Source organism: Sinohyriopsis cumingii, unplaced genomic scaffold (genome assembly GCF_028554795.1).
Source record: "Sinohyriopsis cumingii isolate HCF-2022 unplaced genomic scaffold, ASM2855479v2 utg001790l, whole genome shotgun sequence".
Classification (NCBI taxonomy): domain Eukaryota; kingdom Metazoa; phylum Mollusca; class Bivalvia; order Unionida; family Unionidae; genus Sinohyriopsis; species Sinohyriopsis cumingii.
Window position 1 is genome coordinate 92 of NW_028316054.1, and position 22,754 is coordinate 22,845.

Consider the following 22,754-nt stretch of genomic DNA (forward strand, 5'->3'; position numbering starts at 1 on the left):
GATTTAAGTGACATATGTCTGTAAGTAATTCATTATATATCAATTGCATACAGCCCACAGGATTGAGTATAACTAAATTCATATCGATACATATACCTTGACGCTCAGTCAACTTTATGCTAGTGGCGCCCTATACCATCAAGGAACACGCCTCAAATACTTCTGACGTGCTTTTAATCAAATTGGAACATGAAGAAATTTCAGTTTCGTAAAGCTGATGCCTGTTTGGAATCAAAATATGACCGGCGTTACTAAACTAATAAAACCGTATAAGTTACTTTTCACAAAGAATCTCTTTTCAGCTTATTACCTCATTTGAGAGAGAGCTTAGATTTTTAATTTCAAATTCTATTCTATGACAGCATAATATTATGTAACACATTACAAACCAACCATTGGAATTCAGGCTATATTTCTTCTCATAGAAACTGGCATAATAATAACATTTTCAGAACATATAGTGTGCAGTGAAGAAAGTTTACTTTCCCAAGGCTAACACAAATCAGGTCTGGCCTTGCAACATATCTCCATAGTCTCGAGTGCGATGTCAGTGACTGAGATCGCTAGAGGCCAGTAAACATTATTTGTCTTTGGCTTTGCCTATTTAATCTCCGTTGTCTGTTTACAATGTACTTATGTCTCGTGTAAATATGACATATCATTATCTTCGAGCTAAATATTGGTAGACGATTTGAGCTCGATCATTGAAATTTAAAGAATGCATAGCATTTGCAGTACATAGTAATGGACTTTTAGGTGAACAGAGAATAGGGGATGTGTCGATATTAAATACGTAGAGCGTGATTTAGCTCTATGTATTTTCCAGTCTAACTTGCAAACGGTAACAAAGAATATTTTACTGATTAACTTGTGAACTTGCAGAGGTTATCAATGGGTGAGAATTTATGCTTACATTAACATTGTTAAAGAAAATAAAATCAAAGTGGTGTTGGAAGCGAATTAGAATCATACATTAAATGAAAATGGTCAGAGAAAAGCTGATTACGTATGATCACGGTCACACAGTTCGGATAAAATTGGGTCATTTGAAGATCACGACCAGTCCATGTGTTATCATACTACAGCTCAAAACAGGTGTTTTTCAGCTTATTAAATACTATTTTGTGGCTTATATAAACCAGTGTATATGTTGGAAACCCTAGAAATAAATTATGTTTGTCGAATCGTTTATAGTCTAATATATTGCTGATAGGTAAAACTCTTCATCATCAAATTATTCACTCTCCTTGCACAACATCAAAATTTCAGTTTATTCAGGTAGAATCTAGTTGGTGAAAAGTTAAAACCTATATAGACGATTTCATCGATAATTGAATCCATAGTGATATAGTCGTCACGGAAATAATTGCATTTCTGTGTTTATCATTAAATGATTCTGCAAATGTTTGGAAAATAATCTTATAGTAATGTTTTAACAAATCTAGGTCTTAAAGTATGTCCCAAAAAATCGTTCAAAAAAAGAATCGTAACCAAAATGTTTGGTAAAATCCAAGAAATAACTTGTTTCGCTAAAATACAAAACAAAACTTTAAAAGGCACAATATTGTGCATTAAATCCCAAATGATCGTAAATGTTTATCTTTTGTAGCTCCAGTCCGCTGTGGGTTCTAAACAAAAACGACATTGCAATTTTCCAGATAATATGTACATATTTCTTTCACAATGTGGAAATATGAATATTTTACATTAAAGTCATAAACATGAAGTATGAATGTAATTCATTGCCAGAACCTAATTACATATTCCTACCTGCTTGCTTGGATTAAAATTGTGTGTGTACGTAAGTTCTTTTGTCCGTGTAGACCCGACGAGGTGGATGGACCTACTGCACGATTTAGGGAGTGCAGTATATCCATCCGACAAAACGGGTTCATATTTTCCCATACAAATGCAGTAACTTTTTTTGTTATATGTCCATTTTCTTATTCTTCCTAAGGCTTAACTATATAAAAAAAAATACAATACAGGAAGCAAAGTAACTGCAATTATGTTGTATTCCAAAATAAATACACAAACGCAGATTCATCAGTACACAACAATATTAATAATGTGCACATAACTCAGCCCAGAAAAATTTGAACTTAGTCTCGTGCTAGACATCACTTTTGAAAAAAATGGCGCTTTGGTGTACCTATATTTGAAATTTTGAGCCATATTGTGAATGAATGCGCATTGCAACAACTTTTACATTTGGCTGGAATTAATAAAACATTTCCTCAGTCTTGAGATCCAAAGACGTCTAAGGAAAGATAACTCATGTAGCATGACATACACACGATAGGAAGGCTGTTTATGAATCTCTACTTTTGCGCTCATTATGGTCATTTTCAAATTCGTGCAATTTACGCCAGTAATTGCGTGAAAACGAAACGAAGTCTTACGATTAACTCAAATACAGATATACAAATTTTGCATATTTGTATTAATTATTGTAACAAAAGAGTTCATCCTGAAATAAAAGTGAGCATTCGAATGGAGCAGATCTCCAATCAATTAAATTGATTCTTCATTTTGATTTCTGTTTTATTACAAATCAATACTATATAACAGACTATGTTCTAATCATTGTAATAAACACAAATTGTATTCCTTCTTGTACACCATGGAGCACAATGCTGTTTTTTAAATTGCTGTGCTAAAGTAGGGCTTTCATCGCTTTAGAATAACATCTTTGAACTCTTTGAGTTATCGTTTCCTTTTGGTGATGAATTATATATTGTCTCTTCAGCCTCCTGGCCAACCAAACCCAAGGAACAAGGAATATATCCGATATGATACAGCAATGCAACCTCTAATGGATCCAATAGATATGAATACGAGGCCTCAGAGAAATGCAAATGTATTTACATATACTGTATTTATCACAATCCAGCACCTTAATATTATTAAGTTTTCTTACTTAGAATTTGCAGTAATAGCCCCCATTCATCTGTTTCGAAGTGTGTCTTTTCCGTAGGTTGCAGCACATTAAGGTCATGATTTAGTTAATTGTAATGACATACATTTTCTATATCAGTTTAATATATATGCAAACGAAACTTTGACATAATATCGTTATTATAAATCTAAAATGTGTAATTGTACAGTTTCTTGTTTCCCGTTTCACCTCCTTGAGAAGAAAAGTGCAGTATTGATATACAATTATCAGAACCCTGCACGCTGTGGTATTTAGATAAGCTGAGAGAGCACATCAAATTAAAGCATAGCAGGCTGTAGGCAAAGCTTGTCGAATTTAAGACCATGACCTTGCAAGATGTTATCATCTTACACCTCAAATCAATCCATATGCAACGGTTGTCAGTGTGTCACCAACAGTCTACCTAAAACAACTTTATCATTTTGTTGCTTGCATCTGATTTTATGTTTAAATGGAACGACAAAAAGAAATTACGCTGTGCAGTAAATATGTTTTTCCTTAGGACTATGTACCAGTCACAAAGTTTTTTTATTGTATGTTCCATGGTATGTACTTGTCAGAAATGTGCCTTTTGATGAGCTTTTGAACTATTTTTCTGCTTGTGATTATTTTATATATTATGAATTATGTATTTCTGCATAAATATGGAAACAACAAAAGCAGGAACATGCACAAGAGTAACTTTTAAATTTAATTAAAAGCTACGACAAAGCATGCAGTTTAGGCTGTGGTGCTTTATCAATTTGGTACTAGTTTCATAGTGTGTCATGGGAATATATATTTTAAGACGAGCTGAACGAGCAAAAAGATCATGAAGGCGGATTTAATAATCAGCCACTTAACAGCTCCAATAGTGCTAGGCTGTATCTCAACCTCTTTCCCTGCTACTGCCGGGTTTACTTTAGATTCCGTGCATTAGTTTTGTTTTCACATCAGACTCATTTTGTATTTATAATTTCCACTTTCAATTTTCTGATTTTATTAATTATTTTAATAATTATTACATCTATTTCCACGTTCAAATAGTCTTATATTTTTCCATATTTTTATTTATTTTGATCTTAAGTGCGTCACATACATCTCATGATACTGACGTTCTTTAATTATTTGATCTAATTCGTCATTGTCACCTGGTATCATGCCGATGTTGTTAACAGCATATCGAACAAAATATCCTTTCATTTATGGCTTGAATTGCTGAACCTAAACACGTAACATCCTGAAACATTTGGTGAATGTAACATATGTTATCGTTCTGATATCTTGTACTGAAATCAGTAAGATAGTGTTCCTAAGTTCTTTCATATATATGATTGTAGTTTCATTAGGATTTATTATATTTTTATTTAGCTCTAATTTTTGTATTTTTCGCTTTCAATCATTCGTTTCTTGCAACTCGAACAGGGTATTAGTGCCAACAGTTACCTTGACGCTACAGTCAATATTTTGGGTTTCTATATTTCATTTCCTTTATAATCTCGCAAACAAATGGTTCTAGCACAATAAACTTATATATCCTTATCCGATGGCGTAAAGATTGTACAATGTAATTATTGTCCAGAATTTGAATTTTTTCCATAGTGTTTTCAAAAGAATCTGTAGATTTTTAGTATCTGCTTGATTGGTTGCAAATATTGTTTAATGTCAGTTATCTTACTATCACATTCTCGTATATTGTCCTGGGTTCGATAACAGGTGACATTGTGTTAAATTGTTGATAAACTCGTCCTGAACATCGAAAATATTTATTTCCATTCTCATCATTGTGTTATTTTGTGATGCATCTGAGATTGTTTTAGATCATTCCGTGCCCAGTTGATTAATTATCGAATAATTAATTTTCTAATTTTTCTCTCCTGATATCTATGTTTTGCAAATTATTATCCTCAAACGTTTTGTGCATTAAAGGAAAAAATGAGATTTTACAGGGTTCGGTAAATCTGTTTTAATATTATTGCTGAAATGTAAGCCACGTGTAACGATCTCATATGTTGAAACAGTATTATTTAATGTTTTAGTCTTATTGTACAAAGGTAAAACTAATTATGTCTTCATAAAATATCTCTTTCATTATTTTATCATTCACTCAATAATGACGACATACTTGCCAATAATGCTTCAATTTACATCTTCTATGCTGATATTCAACCTGTTTTTCGTCCAGTCTGTATTTATTGTAATTGCCACTAGCACTGCATGAACTAATGTCTTTACCACCCCTCACCAATAACATGGAATAACCAGAGACTGTGACAGAGTAGAATCTATATGTATAATTATTATGGCTCATAATGATTTGGTCTTGAAAAAATATAAAACTTTAGGATTCGTATATCGGCAAACATTATCAGATTAAGCAGAGGTCCATATAATTAACGGGTTATTTGATCCTAACAATTGTAATTGGTGATATACTCTGTGTAATTGTTTGTTTTGTTTATCTTAACTTTTGAGTTGAGTTTAAAGGAGTTAATATAAATACTTTATTCGTTCTCCCCAGCTGGTTTAATTCTCTCCTTGACTTTATTTATATGCAATTCAAGGATGCAAATTCCATCAGTTTAGTAACACATCGGGTGTAGTTTATGTGATAGCTGATACTGCATTTACTGCTTACCGAAAATAGCATAATACCCAACAATAAAATACAAAATCTGTAATGAAATGAAATTAATTATTGTTATTGCTCTTACCAGTTGGATTGATAACATAGATTCTACTCAAACGAATGTCGTACAGACTTAGTTTGCTTTCACATACGTATTTTATTGTAGCTTTTCATGTATTAAATACCTTTTTCTAATTAATCAAGCTTGGAATTGTAAGTACTAACTTTAAGTTTGTGTTTCCAGCTGTCATGTTACAATAAGATTGTCTCGTATAATATAACCTTCCTTTTTAATTACTTTCCTTCGTGAAAACTGATTTGTTATAATTTATAATTGAACGGAATTGCAGTCGTCGATGTTTAACTCCAGCTCTGCTCTTTATTAATTTATTTATATCAAGTATATGCGATCATGATTTAGAGAACTCTCGAGTGACTGGCTTCATTATCTCTGATAGCCTTGGATGCCAAATAATATGATCAACATTGTTTAACTTGATGGCAAATATTTCACCATGTTTTAATACTTTATCGCAATTAAAAGGTTCCCTAATTGCTTTTGAGATAATGTTTACATATGTTGAATTTCAACCAGCAAATACAAAAGCAGTAACTTTTCTTGTAACTATTCATATTAATTCAACTGGAGAAACATCTACAACCACTGAAACTATTTCTGTCCCTATCTAGCATTTACTTACATTTATACAAAGTATGATTTGAAATCCGTTCCTACCGATGATTCGTCACCACGGTAAGCATGGTACTAACATGCGATTGTAACGTCAAGATGGTTTATGCACATGTCAAGTATATAGTAATCATGTAATTTGCGCCTTGTTTATTATCATTTTATAAACCGACTTCAAACTTCAAATCATTCAAAACAAAAAGTACATTTTAAATCTAGAATACTGATAAACTCACTTCACCTCCGCAAAGGAAGGGTAGGACAATCACGTTGAATATCTTTAAACATTGTGCAAAGGAAATGATACAATAGTAGACTCAAATGATAAGGTTTTGATCAAGTTTCCCTGGTGTCAAAACCTCTTCTCAAAAGCAGTTAAACATACTTTTGCTAGACTTGTCTGAACGAATACTGGCATAATGATTCTTTTGCTTTCGCAAATGATGCTAATCCGCCTTAAAATACTTAAAACATCTATAGAAAGTATATTTATTGGCCAATTACTTTAGTATTTGGCGGATGTTAACCATTCGAGAGATCTTGGTCTCACGTAGGCCTCTTCTCGTACTGAGAATTAAAACTTTTGAAAAGTGAAATAAAATCCAGCGAGAACGTTTTGTTTACCGTGTGTCCAGAATCAGATTGTATGCAGATTAAAAACAAAGTTTCGTTGGCAAGAAAGCAATTCAATAAAACATTGTTGGAAAAGAAGGAATTCACAACGACAAGTGGTATTCTGATGCTATTCTCTTGTATTATATTAATTATTTTCGCTGTCAAAATACGAAATAATGTGATTCAGTGGTTAGAGCTTCATGACTATTGTGAAAAGGACATATTTTAAAGCAGAATCATATCTTTTATTTCCTCAGGAATATGAAGAAACGAAAGTTGTCAACATTAATAAGCACATCCAGAAACATATTACTTGTGCTGAACGGAGAAATGAAATTCAGGATAAATTTAACAAGGTACAGATCACATTCCCTGAGGAAGGAAAGAAGAATAAAGTCATAACCTTAAGAGGACCTAAGAATGATGTTGATCAGTGTACTGCATATCTAGACAATTTGGCTAAAAATCTAGTGAATCATCGTTTTGATGCTGAGGTTAACCTTCTGTGCAATCTGGTTGTAATGCCTCAAAGTAGAAAATAATTTTGTTTGTTTAGAAAACATTTGGATTTGTTGAAAAGAAAGGAACGTTAAAAGATTATTAAATGAAATATATAAATGTGGTATGGAATATTATATTAAGTTCAAACGGAATTCTTCTTTGTATTTTATTTATTTGAGATGTTCTGTTGAACAGTTAAGTAATCATCTTCAAGATTTATCTTTGGCTGAGTCTGTACATAAATTAAACACAACAAAAATGTTTGTAATTTTGTGAAAACGTCCTGTGGTGTAATTTTCATAGATTGTTTCACTTTTCAGGCTGCCAGCAGTTATAGAACCCAAGTGCAATTTTTCAAAGTATTGCAAGAAAACATCATTGGAAAAAATGGCGCAGCAATTAAACGTGTGAGTTATATAATAATGTAATATTTAGTGAAACTGCTCTGCATAGTTTGAAATTCACTCTTAGCCCATTGACAAGAATATGGCATTATCGCATCTCATTTGGCTTGTCTTTCTGCCTCCCCCTGCGCATATGTATGTATCAACTGATGTATATTTATATAGATTTTAAAGGTACACCATCGCAATCCCAATGTAATGTATGTATCCCCAAAAGACACGCAGATACATTATTCAAACCTCAAAGTACAGATTACAAAATCTCCATATAAACTGCATTCTTTAAAAAGACTAAGACCTTATCAGCTATAGCATTATAACGGGAAGCATCCCACTACGCCCCACAATTCATGTGTTCGTAACTACTGCTGTTAATTTGTACGGATTGTTGTAAAGGTCAGCGTGCGCATATCAGTCTGTCATCATGATTTGATACGCCTCCATTTGGCGTTAATAGCATGCATCATACATAAAGATAATTACTGTTTGTACAATTAGTCCATCTTTTTAGATACATTACGCCTGTTCAGATTTATTATCAATTTTAAATGTTTCTCTGCATGTTGATAAATACATAAAATATATCAGACATTATGTACATAAAGTCAACAGTGACATTTAGTTCTAATATTGTTCTCTGATACATATTCTCAGAGTTGGATTGAATGAGTTCCACAGACTTTGACGAATTGCCTTTTAACCTGCCAGATATAATTGGCATAAGTCCAACATACGCATCTGGTTCCATCTACACTCTGTGATGAATGGTTATACCCGTGAATTTGTGTCTGTGTTTGTGTGTGCAATTAGTTACACATCTTGTGAGGAACTGTGATGAAATGTGATGAGACTTGCCAAACAATACGTCTGGCAAATATAACTTGTTATACCATTACGAAGATTTACTAGAATTATGCTTGTTTCTTTGATCTATTTTAAATGTCATTTTGCTTATTGATACATACATGTATACATTATTAAATCATTATTGTTCTCAAGTATAGACGCCTCTTTCGAGCGAGGGAATGTTGGTATATGTTTTTTCTGTGGATTCATTTCTGGTTTTATCCAAATGCACATGCATGCTTGCTTTAACTACCCTTGTGCCTTTTGGTTTGGTACATAGATTCCAGTACGTGTCTTTTGGAAAGGCATTTTTGTTTCCATTTCCTTCGCATGATATACGTTCAATAAGTTTTGTTCGCTTGGCTAACATTGCTATATAGTTTTGCATTCGAGCGAAGCAGGAACGTATAGATGTGACGTGTGGAAACAGAAAGTACCAATTCAGTTTTGACTGTTAGCTGTATGTTTTGTGTAACAAGGACCGAATTATCAAGCAATGCTAGTTGAATACAGCATAAAAGCAATGTTGTTGGTTTAATTCAATATAACATGTATGTTCATTATTAAAATGCGATTTAGCTTTCCACATCTCGTTCGAACATCCAAATCATTATTTGGATTGAGTCAGTTATATCTTAAGATCATAAAAGTACTCAACAGAGCAATTTAATTCGTGATATCTCTTCATGTTACACCGCTACAATGATAATTTGACAAGTTTTATTTCCAAGTTTGTAAAATTGCTCCTTTCATAGATCCGCGAGGAGACGGGTACATGGATAGAGTTTCCAAGTGAAAACAGCGATTCTGATGTGATCATTATCACTGGGATAAAAGATAACGTGGAGGCAGCTAGAGGCAAAATCGAGGCCATTCAAGAAGAACTGGTAATCTGTTCTGGATATTTCGTTTCTTTAAATATCAATAAAGTTTAATTGTCTAAGTTATCAGCGTTGGTTTCATTCTATTAAACCTTTCTCTTTTCTCAATTATTTCATCCAACATCTTGTTTTATGTAAGTAAACTGTACTTGCATCATCAGAGATCATTAGTCGTCTTTGAGAAAATGAATGAACATAATATTTTGCAGCCTTGAGTCATTAATTAATCAATTCGATGCCAACTGTCTAAGCTTCACAAATCGTCAGTATTAAATGATTTAAATAACATGAGATTAATTTTGAAGTATTAATTTCAATACATGCGGTATAAAAGGGATATTTGACAGAAGTCTGGATCATTAAACTAAAATTACTGACAATAAAAGGGATATCTGACTAAAATCTGGATCATCAAACTAAAATTACTGACAATAAAAGGGATATCTGACATAAGTCTGAATCATTAAACTCGAATTACTGACATTGATGACCAAATGGGACCACATTTTTTTGAAAATATGGATGTTTCATAGATAAAGTTGCCGACTATGAATCATATGCATGCATTCTTGACAAACTAATTAAAGTATAGTGTGCCCTCCACACTAATGAGGCACGTTATTCTACAGTGAACAGGTTTTCGTGTTGCGTCAACTGTGCAAGCATAGCGAAACATAGATATTCGATTTTACATCAGGTAATATGATAACGTCATCCATGTTAACAAGTTATGCAGAAGTGTTTGATATATGGGCAAAAAGAGATAGAGGGTATATATCAGGGTAAGACACCGAGTTGTATGGAACATTATAAAAATGGTTTAGGTTCAATAACGGGGAAAATAGCGCAAATATTTGACTATCAATTATTTTATTGTGTGCATGTATATATTTGTGTGGCTTAGCAACTAGTGACATGTTCTTCTTTTTGTGAAGCTGGCAAGGGGCACAATTTTTTCGACATTATAATCATTGTTGCTTGAGTACTTAAATTCGTGGTCTGTACCGAACAGGAAATTCAAGAAAATTTGGTACCGACGAGAAAAAAAAAAGATATTCACATTCTTTATTTTACTCTTGGGACTCTAATTCGAAGATATTTATAATTATACATCATAAGCATTTATTTAGTAAACAGGAAAATGCATACATATATTCTCATACCTGATTTTTAAAAGCCATTATTCATGAAACTGAGATGTTTGTCAAGCTGCATAACTGAATTATCTGGTGAAAGGGACGCTTGATACTTACAATCATATGCAAGTGTACACAAGTTAAAACGTGACAGAAGGTGCTGGGTAAAATAACGATATTGAAGCCACTCTGTATATTCATCTGTTCATATGCAGAGAGTTTTCTGCAACATAGCTTAGTTTGTTGTGGTATTTATTTTCGAACCTCATATGTGGTTAACCCATGTGTAGATGTAAAGGATTATCGATTTTGGCGCTGTTAGGCTGAAATTCAAAGTCATTGGAACTTAAAGACTGAATTTTATTTTTCGCATGATACATTTCTTGGGGCTAATTTTTTTCTCCATTTCAACGGTAGTTTACAATTGGGCATCTACATACTTAATACAGGAAGGATAACTGAAAGGTTAACGAAAATGTAGAGAAAATTGTACCTTTTGATTTTCACTTAATATATTACGTTCCTGGGGTCCAATTTAGATCATATTCAAAGGCGGGCTATGTTTGTGGATATTTACTTTTCTTTTGAAGCCGATAGATCTAATGTGAAGATCTCTGGTGCTGAACTTGTAATTTGGGTTCCACGTTTTAAGTCTTTATTTCTACACTTTCACGCTTTCAAATCTTTTTAAATCAACTAATCAATTTATGGTAGGAATATGCATTGCTTAAGTCATTTTGCATTGTATGTTTTGGGCTGCTGTGTAGGGGTCGGGATTTGCGGTGGTGGATGTGGTTACAAGTGTGTGTGATATGGGGGTCTGGGTGTTGAAATATGCTATAAATTGAATTGGTGATATGCGGTGGTTAGTCATTTTAGAAACTCTTGTTGATTCGAATGATAATTCAACGAACTAACTTGTTATTGGTTGCTTTAAAACTGTTTCCGCATCTAATACTTTTAAAAATATCGTAGCAGGAACACATTTTTCACAGGTGTGATAACATGTTCTTTTTTCTTTTCTGCACCAATTACAGAAAGTATCCAACTACACTGCCGAGATAAGGGCCAAACCAGAGTATCACAAGCTGCTTAGAAAAAGAGGAGGCTATAATATCAGAAATGTGAGTCTATTTTATTTTGGCGTTTTAAATTGTTTCTTAGTTTCAACATTGTTCCAAAACAAATAACGCCGTATCTCAATTGTGTCATTTTAGGAAACCCTATGAAATTCAACAAAATTAGAATATGTGTATTTTAGACTTTATTTGGATGTCCTAGTTTCTTAAACATTATGATGTTTGAAAAAACAAAAGAAATGTAGATGCTGTTCATCTAAAAAGGAGTGATTATATCCTGACATTTACCTCAAGAAGTACCCTTTAACTATTACCATTATCGAATAAGTTAACTTTCATGTTGGACCTTTTTCTATCTCTGTGAACTGTTTGTTATAGTGAGATATTTTGTATAATGAGGTGTTTTAAAATGTGTCTTGGGTCTTAGGAAATGTTAGTTTTAAGTAGCGCTTTGCATCATTCAGTATGTAGCTAAGAATTTACTTATCATGATTTCTAAATAATGTCCTATTGTAGGAATGTATAATTTCCACGTTATAGAATTATACAATAACAGCCATATAATGACATACATACAAGCCCATATTTTAAAATCTCAGAGTGTGTTTTTATTGTGAGATAATTGTTTAAACCCATATAACTTGCAAATAACATCCACCCATCCATCCATATATATTTAACTATGTTACATTTCGAAGGTGAATGAGAAGACAGGCGCCTGTGTGATGTTCCCCAACCTCCAAGCTACTGACCGGAACCTGATCTCTCTCATAGGAAACAAGGATTCTGTGGAGAGGGCAAAGGCAGAACTGGAATCTCTGATAAAAGCCCTGGTTATATATATTTATTAGGTTTTATAGTGTGCTTGTTTGAACAAAATATTTTTTCTTATGCTACATAGGTTTTAATTTTATTGATAGCACAGCAGAAAAATAATCTTCACCAACACTTTAATGATTTTAATTATTGATTGGGAAATATAATTTAGAATATAGTTTGAAAATGTTTTATATCTTCATAATGAGAAAGAGTTCTTTAAATGAAAATTTTCAGATCTGTGAATACTGAGTAGTTTTCTTGGTTTATGTTAGAATAACCTGCAATATCCAAACACATGACTGCCCATCGCTCGTTAGTTGTTTAAGTGGTTTAATTCCTCTCTAACAACGTCCAACCCCCCCAGAGACAACCTTATGCCAATAGTTGAGCAGTAAACAACAAAGTCGTAACCTGTGTAGTAGAATGAACCTAAACCATGCATCTGGAAATATATTTAATATATTTGCATGTTATGTATTGTACCTTGATAGGATAACATTGCTGAGGATGAGGTCAATATTGATCCCAAGCACCAACGCTACTTCATAGCCGGGAAGAACAAAGTATTGCGCCAAATAGAAGATGAATACGATCTCGTTTCTATCAGCTTCCCAAACAAGGAGGTCATGAATGGCCGTGTTGTACTCCAAGGAGAGCGCGATTGCGTCGAAGGAGCAAAGAAGAGAATTTTAGAGATTGTGGCAGACATAGTAGGTTTTAAGCATTTCTATATGTTCCCGCCTGATATACTCTGGTCATAAACAGTTATGGTTTCCCAATCTGTTTTGGTTATTCCATTCAGATGCATTTTCGCGTTGATGGATACTATGTATTTTGTGTAGCCCAATAAGTACTCCATACATAACATACATGGCATCACTGTAGCCTCATTCCACAGATTGTTACCTTGATTGCATTATATAATACCCCCGTTGTTTTAATTGTCGGTGTTGGCCTTAGCAAATGTACACCTTTGTGCTTAAGTCAGTATCAGAGGTACACTCTACGTTTAAATACATGAAGAATTAAAATTAATTGTGATTCATTAAAGTTTAGTTCTATGTCTTATTTGTTTAAATATCATTATAACAAACACAAATATGATGCTCAATTACTTACTGTATGAATCTTGACAGGTTTACCACCATGAAAGGCAGAAAATATTTGCATCACGCAGCAACCATGTGCTTTCCAATTGGAACACATTACATCTGTTTGCTTCCGTCAACAAATATAATTATGGTTTCACAGTCCTAAATGGGCAGCTGTGGTAATCGATCACTGGTGAAGATTCTCCGTCAGATACTTCACTCAGCCGTACTAACGTCATGCATTAACTCCCCCCCCCCCCAAGTTCTGGCTATCTTGAAACGACGCCCTTCCCGTCTATATACACATCATAAACGTTTCAATAGTCTGTGTGGCAAATAACTATTGCATGAATCAAGTATAATTACAACATATTTTCAGTAATATTTCGCTATTTACAAGTAATATAACACCATTGTACTTCACGAAAGCCGTTGAAGTTTCTCAGGGATTTTCAGCCATCCGTCTACAAAGTCAGTAATGTTTGTTTTATTTTTTCTTCGGTAAATGTTCGTTTTGAACAATATATTGTGTATATTTTGCCACCATTTATAACTTGGTCATTAACCATGCCGTCTTTGCATTTGACATATTTCGCTGCTGTAGTGAGCGTTGTCATATTCAGGACAAAGGTAGATTTCATTACCTTTTCTTAAGTTTTAGTTTAGGTGATAAAAATGTCCGCATATTTTGCAACCTTTTTTCGTTCACTTTCGTTCCAGGTTATAGATGACAAAAGATAGAAGTGCACGGTCTTTTAAAACATTGTCTGTGCGTACCTATGGTGTACTAAATGTCCTTCGTCTTTTCCTTGTAGTGCCTGCACTGGTTGGTCAGATGGAACACGGCGCACTTCAATGGAAGTATATGATAGGCCAGAAAAAAAACGCTTGTCAGCCATTCTACTAACATGGCTATAACAAGCGCAATTTCTCCTTTGTTTCAGCGGCCCTCTGGTCTCATTTACCCCTAATCCCACTATCCAATGCAAGACCAGATTGCACTATCTATCTTTGATGCCCGCCGCCGCCACAGCTCCTGAATATAACTAGCTGTCCGACGTTCGTGGCTATATTGGATCTCCCTTTCTTGGAAGCCAAATGTGAGTATGAGGTAAGCAAATTACATCGACTGCCTGAGCATTACCATAGTGCCAGAATGTCCGAAAGCATGGCGTTTAGTGTTGTACCACTGACCGCAGTAGCATAGATTGCTGTCTGCTGCGTTCCAAGCGTCCAATCAACCCTTTAGTCGTCCAGCAAGTTCCATCGCTGACAATGAGGAGAGGATGTCGTTGAACGCAGTCCGTGTATAAAACTGCTCATCATCTCTATTTGCACAGCATATTACAAGGACCTAACCAACCAGTGCAGGCTGCCAAGCCGTATTCGAAGACCGTGCAGTCGAAGGGCTTTGTTTTCATTCCAAAATTTGGTCAGGTACCATGATACGCCCTTGTTTATAAACCAATTCGAAGAGGGCAATCCTAGCTAGTGAGTGCTTGGAAAATCTCCAATGGCTTGTTCCCTCAAATTCCGCAACACACATAATGAATTCCGTTTAAAAGCGGAAATTAAGACAATATGTGGTCTTTTGTTGCTTGCAGGCCTATTGTAATCAAAGCCGTTGGCAATTCAGGCATACATTGTCAATGCTTAGGAAACACAGATGATGAGGACAAATATGTTTAATTCCGTCTGCTTCCATAATTGATTAAAATCAAAGAGGTGTCCGACGGTCTGTTTTACATGATCATAGATTCAAGTAAGTCTTACGACTTTTCTGCTGCAGGCATCTATTTCCTCTTGTTGCGATTTTATTCACGCGGTAGCCTACAACGTAGAAGTTACTAGTGCAGATAAGTATGTTGCGAGCTTAAACTCATACATCCTTCTGTTTATAAGATCATGATGATCACGTTTCCAGGCTACTTCCATCCTAGTGTGGAATTTAGTACCAATATCGACTATTACTGAATATGGCATAGACAGCGATATTTAACTTTGATACAAAATCTGTTAATCATTATGCCCGGGAATCAAGATGATGGTATCACTAAGGCGTTTGAGTGAGCAGCTCACTATACCATGGCCAACATTCTAGGGGCATCATGTGACATCTGTCTAGCGAAACGATATGTTTTTCTTTGATCATCAGCATGTAAACAATATTATTTTGAACTTGTACAATCATCAGCCGTCAGCTTTCATTTTTTGTTCGGTGGTAACTGCTCAGAAAGTTCAACTCACTCTTCTAGTTTTCGCACACGTCTGTCTTAGCCTCACCTGAGACAGTCATTGGCAGGAGTAGAAGATATAGAAGTCTGTTTAACAGGAGTAGTTTTTCTCACAGTCGACCTTTGGGCTGAAACAAATACCCCATTTCCGGAAAAGCCCAATAAAGAGTAGAGGGAACGAGGCCTCAAACTCCAGAGCCATTAAATCTCTTCCATGACTCCTGCAGATAATCCGTCTTCACTTTCGCCAGTTCACTTTGGTAAACTGTAAGCGGTTATTAATTTGTATGTAAGGATTTCGGTAATGAAGAACACTTGTATGTGTTGATCAACGCCTACTGTATATCCATATTAACGTGGCTTCTCTCGTGTTCCATATTGTTGTGCTCTGAGGCACATTGTACCAGATTCATTTCGACTCAGTCACACTCACTAGCCTTCAAGGGTACCATCAATGGTGTTGCCATTTTTCTTTACAGATCCTCCACATCAATTGATGGTGGGTGTTTATATGCAACATCCTGCAGAAACTTATGATATGATATGTTTTCGAAGCGTCAAATGTCTCTACTTAATAGCAGTTCCACAAGAAGGAGTGATTGACTGAACTCAGTCTTGTTACTTCCAATCCATGAGCATCGGACGAATATTGGGAACCTTAGAGTCAATTTACAACAGTTTGTGGATTTATGCGGCAGCGTTTTTCTAACTCCTGCGCCTACTCATCTGCCTCACAACGGTCTTAATGTCATGCGCCAATTCAGATAATTGGTCCTTGGGTGCCTAGCTTTTGGTCCCTGAGACCAACCGATTTTCGTATTCCTACCAATATGTAGTATTTTCTGTATAATTGACGGAAGAGTGAATGTCTCAAGGCAAGAATCCCTATGCTGGAGATTATGATATGCATGTACGCCAGCTGACATGGATGCGGTGGCAAACTGTTACCGAGCTTCACCTCCGTTGAACGAAGGAGAAGCACTATTCCTGCCATGTATACAAGAATTTGCTTCTTAGGAAGACGACTAATTATATCCTACAACTTGGTGTAATTAGCACATCAAACAATGGCATGCAGCTGTGGATAGACAATGCTACCAGACCTTTGATCTGATATTTTTGCACTGGTGATCCTGGTACCCCATTACTGCCGATGCAATTGTTATCCTTGGCAGGCTCAATGTCTAGGCCTAATCGTGTTCGAGATTTAGGAGCCTGGGGAGCGAACGTTTTGTAGTTCCGCTAGGAAAGGGTTTATGGATATCATTTAATTTCATTTCATTCCGAGGGAAACTGAGAGATAAAGCGTCAGCCTTGCAAACGTGGTTCTGATACCCAGTCTCAATGGAATAATTCCTGTGTCAGGATAAATGATATACCCTATTTGCAGAAAGAAAAGAAAACAGGCGATTCCGAAGCTGTTTAAGCAGCTGCGCTTGCACATCTACACACATTCCTCCTGCACGACTGAGCTTGTCATGATTGCACGAGCTTGAAAGAGATATCGTCGCTCTGCAAGTCTCAGTTCCAAAGCTATCAAGCTGGGTTTCTGATGAGATGGTGTTTGCTCCCGTCTCATAAGCAAGCTTTACCGCTCCATCATTTCAGACACATTAAGATATCATGGGAAAGAGCATATAAGCCAGGACAACGACATTTCGGGCTTGTTCGTCAACTTAGATTAGGATCTGCACCCGTCATTCATTTTCTTACCAATATGAAAACTTGGTTTTCAGTATGGTCTGACTTCATTATGTAAATTGCACGTCCTTTCAATGGATTTTAACTATCTCCATTTCGTTTGGACCGTTTGATTGCACCGATAATGCAACCGCCCTTATATATCTCTCTTTCTGTCTGTTTGCCCCTCTGATCTGCATACACATACACACATATTTTCTTCTCTAGATCAATTGAAAGACGTGGCTCAGAAAGGAATACGTCGCACTCACGTGTGCCACTAAACATGTATGGGAAACATTTGTTGGGCACGACATCTTATTCAGGTTGTAAATGAGAGAATACAAGTCTTTGCGTCTTAGCTAAAACAGCTGCTCTGTTTTGCCAACGGTAACATCTCGAACGATCAGGCATGTATCACGAGGTTGTAAAATGATACGAATGTAACTATTTTGAACCTCTCGTTCAAATGCACAGTTGATAATTTTAAACCTTTACTGTTGACATCTAGCGGCACAGTGAAGGGAATTAAACCTCGTGGGTGCACTTGTAGCTTCTCAAGCAATTACCACACCTCTTTAATGGAAGCACAACGTCACAATGTGCGTTGGGTTTATATATATTACTACATTCCTAGACAATTATTTTCTTGTATAATTAAAATGCCATTTTTTTATTTTAATCTGTGTAAGACCTCAGTTTATACCATACTGGTCATGCCTCTCGTTAGGAGTGTTGTTTTCTCATTCACATGGAATACTATAATTAGTGTCTATATTGTTTATAGATGTGAAAGTCGAATAATTTCATTTTTGGAAGGCTGGATTCAAGACGTAGCGGAAGATAATTCCAAACATTACTTTGATTTGGTAAGTATTCGAAAACCAACATACATCACAATGAAAGTTCCTTTCTTCCAAATAGCAAATATGCCAGAAAAGAGTTTCTGAAATGAACATTACAGAAGAATTTTCAGAAATTTCAGAGGAACCTACATCAGCTGACGATGCAATTAAAACGTTACTCCTTTTGGCTAAACCTCTGACATGCATGTTTATTCGAAGACTAAATGACCATAAAGAAAGCTTTGCACAGAAGTAATGCCAGTGTTGATATGTGGGGGGTCTTGTAATATTATAACAAAGGTCATTGGCTGATATGTCGTTGTGAATTGGCCGAACTGGTAAATGTATTAAACACTTTGAAATTAGGAAAACAAAATAAATGTTGCAAATTGAAAACCAAATTAAGGTTGCTATGAATCTTTCAAACTAAGAAGGGAACAAACATTAGTAAGATTTTTCGGGGGAAGAAAGGGACAAAAAGAGGCTACATCTTTTTGATGATGAAACTGAAGAATAAATAAATTTTAAACGGAGTCGAATATGTCGAACAAAATGCATAAAGTTAATAGAATCGTCAATGTCATGAGTCTCAGAATGGGATGTCAAGTACAAATAATTTGCACTGTGTATAAGTGATAGAAATAAATCAAAGACACTGACCCTGTCAAGGGATAGACTATGTCTTGGAAGAATTACATTCTTGTAACTCACATGCTCAGTCCAAGAACTATATATTTTGAAAGAATGGATACGACTCACTCTTGATCAATATCTAAACTATGGTAGACGTCTTAAAAGAAGCGCTAATAGGATTCAGTGGGAACGGAGACCCAAACGTATCCATATCATAATCCGGGGGTCATCATGTACGTATTCTCATGGTGTGGAATCTCATTGAAATAACTTACTCACCAAAACTGCAATCTTGAAATTTGTAGAGATCCCTCAGTAAACTGATCTTTCCTCACGCCGAGGGTCACCATGGCCCAGCTAAAAATACTTGACTCATTCAAGATACATCAGATAGAGCAAAGTAGAGTTGAAAAATAAGAGCAAATTAAATTTAGAATAAAACAGACAATCTTCCTTTGAAACGTTGTTAAAATGTGAAATGATTCCTCCAGAAGTCCCACAACAAGCAAACAGAAAACAAAGATCTGTATGGGACTATGAGTGATAAGATCAAAAAGAAACGTACCTAAGTAAACGTTATTCTGCTTAAACTGTAAATTTGCGTCACTACAGAATAAGTTATAAAATAAGGTACAATTGATGAAACCAGATCCCAGGTAGCTGTCAATGAATCGTTTAGTTTTAAATTGCAAGGTTCCCCAAGAGAAACACATGCAGTTCGACTGAGCTTAACTCCTACAAAGTCACCAAACCATCTAAGAATGAAATGCAGAGGATATCAGATCGAATAGTCCAGAAAGCATGGAATTTGAAATCACAAACATTAGGTACTTACTTGAATACTACTAAAGAAGTCAATTTGCAAAGGGTCCATAGTAAGGATGAACCAATAAATATCAAGTTCGATGCGCAATAGAATTCAGTTTCAACAGCAAATAGAAAAATTAGCAAATAACGCCTCTCAAACTAATGCTATTACTTGTTCTGAATAAATTCAACGCAATGAAAGTTATGTAGAGTACGTAGAAAAGAAATTGTATTCGAGGAACACAACTAAGAGACAATGAAATAAATTACGGTGACCTGTACGGCCATAAATATTATACATCTGCACATCCCCTGCAAGTATTCACGAACGGAGAAAATCTCAGCAAGTAAATATCAAACCAGAATGTAAATATCAAACATGCCTGAACAGATGAGGTTGATAGAATGGCTGAGGACCTAAGAAAGATATTTAGACGTTAGACCCATAACATTCAAGTTATTCGCTTGCGGATAGAATTTAGTTAGGACATTCGCATTTGTGGTTAAGGGTTCGTGATGAAGAAAATTCCCTAATGGCTGAGACATGAAAGATGAATTGACATGTGTCTTAAGAGACATTTCCAAATTTATGAGGGAAACCTGAAAAGTCAAAAGCTGTCAAGATTTCTCGAGGTATCTACCAAATGTTTCAGTGATGATTGCAACATATTCAGGCATTCATTTGTGTGTATTGGAGATCGAAGAACAAACTAGTCTTGATAAGGACAATATCCTAAAGGAAAGTGGCTGTGTTCAATTTGAATCATAGAACTAAGTACGCCAGTTCTCAATAAATCAAATATATGCCCAGTGCACAACCAGTTAAAATAATAGACGCCGCATTAAGTGCATAGTTATCTTCAACACATTTTTGTTGCCAGAAATGCTTTAGCTATGGTAAACATATCTCCTCGTTATGTTACACTTACTTCTTCACGTAGCCCATCAGCGACTCGAAAAAAGATTCACCACGAAGATAAGTATAAAAACAGTATCAAAAAATAAATGAAAACTAGAAGATACAAATACATATTATTTACTTTAGAAACATTGTAAAACCTAGAACTCAATATTTTACCCACAAACAGGACCTACTGAGTCCCACAAAAAAGTGGATACAGATATGAAGTTAATTGGACTTTGTAGACAGAGGTATTTTTGTTTTACATAGATTGCGAATTGTAAAGTCCTGTCATAAAATAAAAATGTTACTAAGGCAATCTTTCTCATCTTTCCACAGTGATAGTTTAAATTAAGAGAGTGCACACTCGGTTGCTTAATTAAAACTCACAAATTCTGTCTTTAAACAATTTGGTCAAATTGTACTATAGGACAAAACATACTGGATAGACATAATTAATTAGAAGCATTTTCGCACAGGCTAGTTGCACTAAATAATGCTTTTATTATTGCAAACTTGACAAATACAGTCAATCAGAATTATTTCCAAATAATGTGGTCTGGATTATTTCATTCGGAATCAACGAACAATTATTATGAATCAATCAATTTTAGTCTTCATTGTATTCTGGCGAAGCATGTATACTAATCTGTGCACCTGTTCATACGTTCGGCTATTAGTTTCAGAAAGATGTACATTTATGTAATTCTTTCATTTGTAAGTTTTGTTTCATCTAAGTCTGCAAAATGAAAAATGTATTATTGCTAGATAGATTTGACTTATGCATACCAAAGCATGAAAGTTTTCCAAATAGTGGCGTCCTTAATATCCTGGTCTATGTATAGATTTCACTGACATATGTGACTGTGCAAGATGGTATGGCTACCTACGCAATGACGATTTAAGTGGAATTTGTCCTATTATCTAAAATCAGCATCACATATATAGTACTGGTATAGAGTCAGACCTTAAATACAGCCGTTCCAAATACAAGGGGAATTGTTGTTATTTGATACAAATACATAAAATTACTTCTACACTTTCTTGATAAAAGGTCTACTAAGAGCTTATTATAATTGTATTTGTACAGTGTAAATCTTGACAGAGGATGACCGCCATATGGCAACATGAAAAATTACAAAACACAGCAGTGTGTACTTTTCCACAACAACATACCATTCAGTTTGTGATTATACATAAATTTAGTGATATACTGTACATCACCAACTGGTCATCTGAGGTCAATCGCCATGGATGATATTTGTTTTAAAATAGAAAAATTTGTCACTATAGCGTTGCAGATCTAAACGCATCACAAACTTCTCTACAATGGACAATGCAGATATGTTGTATTTCGGTAGTAACCGTTTTTGTAGCCGACGAGCTAAGGTATATTTATAATTTTACTATCTGTGCACATAACAGTCACGATAAAGTTAATTGTCCATGGAAGCTTCAATTTCACTTTCCAGTCTACTTGGGGCTGTGTTTGCTAGCTTGTTTTATTTAACTAAAGTTCAATGTGTGAAGTGAATGTTACCAATGTGTTTGTATTATAATCTTTGTTTTAACCGTATGTTGCTGTTGTAATCGCAGGATGCCCAAGTGACCACTGAATGTGTGATACCCCTGGAACACCATCAGACAGTGATAGGAGCTAAAGGTGCTAATGTGCAAGAGATTTCAAGGTTGTATGAAGTCGAAGTCAAGTTCCCAAAGAGACCAGTAAATGGAGGTACAACACATTTCTTCAGATACAATGAAATCGTTCAGCCCTCAAATATATCCGTTAAAATTTTTAATCAGATAGGAAGGAAACTTTTGGTCCCTAAATCCGACTGTGGCACTGTTGTTTTGGATGCATTACGCATTGTATGCATTGGCATATCTGGGTCTATTCAAACCAATGTTTAGGTTGTGTCGTAAACCAAAGAAAACAGAAGCATAAGTGGAAACTTTGATATAAAACAGGTTTTCCTGAAAAGTAAGAAAATCTTTCTAGAATAAATAATTAATGGTTGTATAAATCATCCAAAAATGGAGAA

At 35.0% G+C, this 22,754-nt stretch overlaps 1 protein-coding gene across 1 annotated transcript in view; it reads left to right on the forward strand.

Annotated features, from left to right (window-relative positions):
• Nucleotides 1-2,749: 2,749 nt before the first annotated feature.
• Nucleotides 2,750-22,754, forward strand: part of LOC149771511 (protein mono-ADP-ribosyltransferase PARP14-like) — a gene marked incomplete at its 5' end in the record, with an annotated part of 103,582 nt that continues 83,577 nt past the window's right edge. The window contains 8 exons of the mRNA XM_089948366.1: nt 2,750-2,860; nt 7,110-7,208; nt 7,674-7,760; nt 9,359-9,490; nt 11,658-11,744; nt 12,398-12,532; nt 13,010-13,228; nt 22,306-22,444. Of these exons, the coding sequence (XP_089804492.1) occupies nt 2,750-2,860; nt 7,110-7,208; nt 7,674-7,760; nt 9,359-9,490; nt 11,658-11,744; nt 12,398-12,532; nt 13,010-13,228; nt 22,306-22,444 (1,009 nt within the window). The remainder of the gene's footprint in view (nt 2,861-7,109; nt 7,209-7,673; nt 7,761-9,358; nt 9,491-11,657; nt 11,745-12,397; nt 12,533-13,009; nt 13,229-22,305; nt 22,445-22,754) is intronic.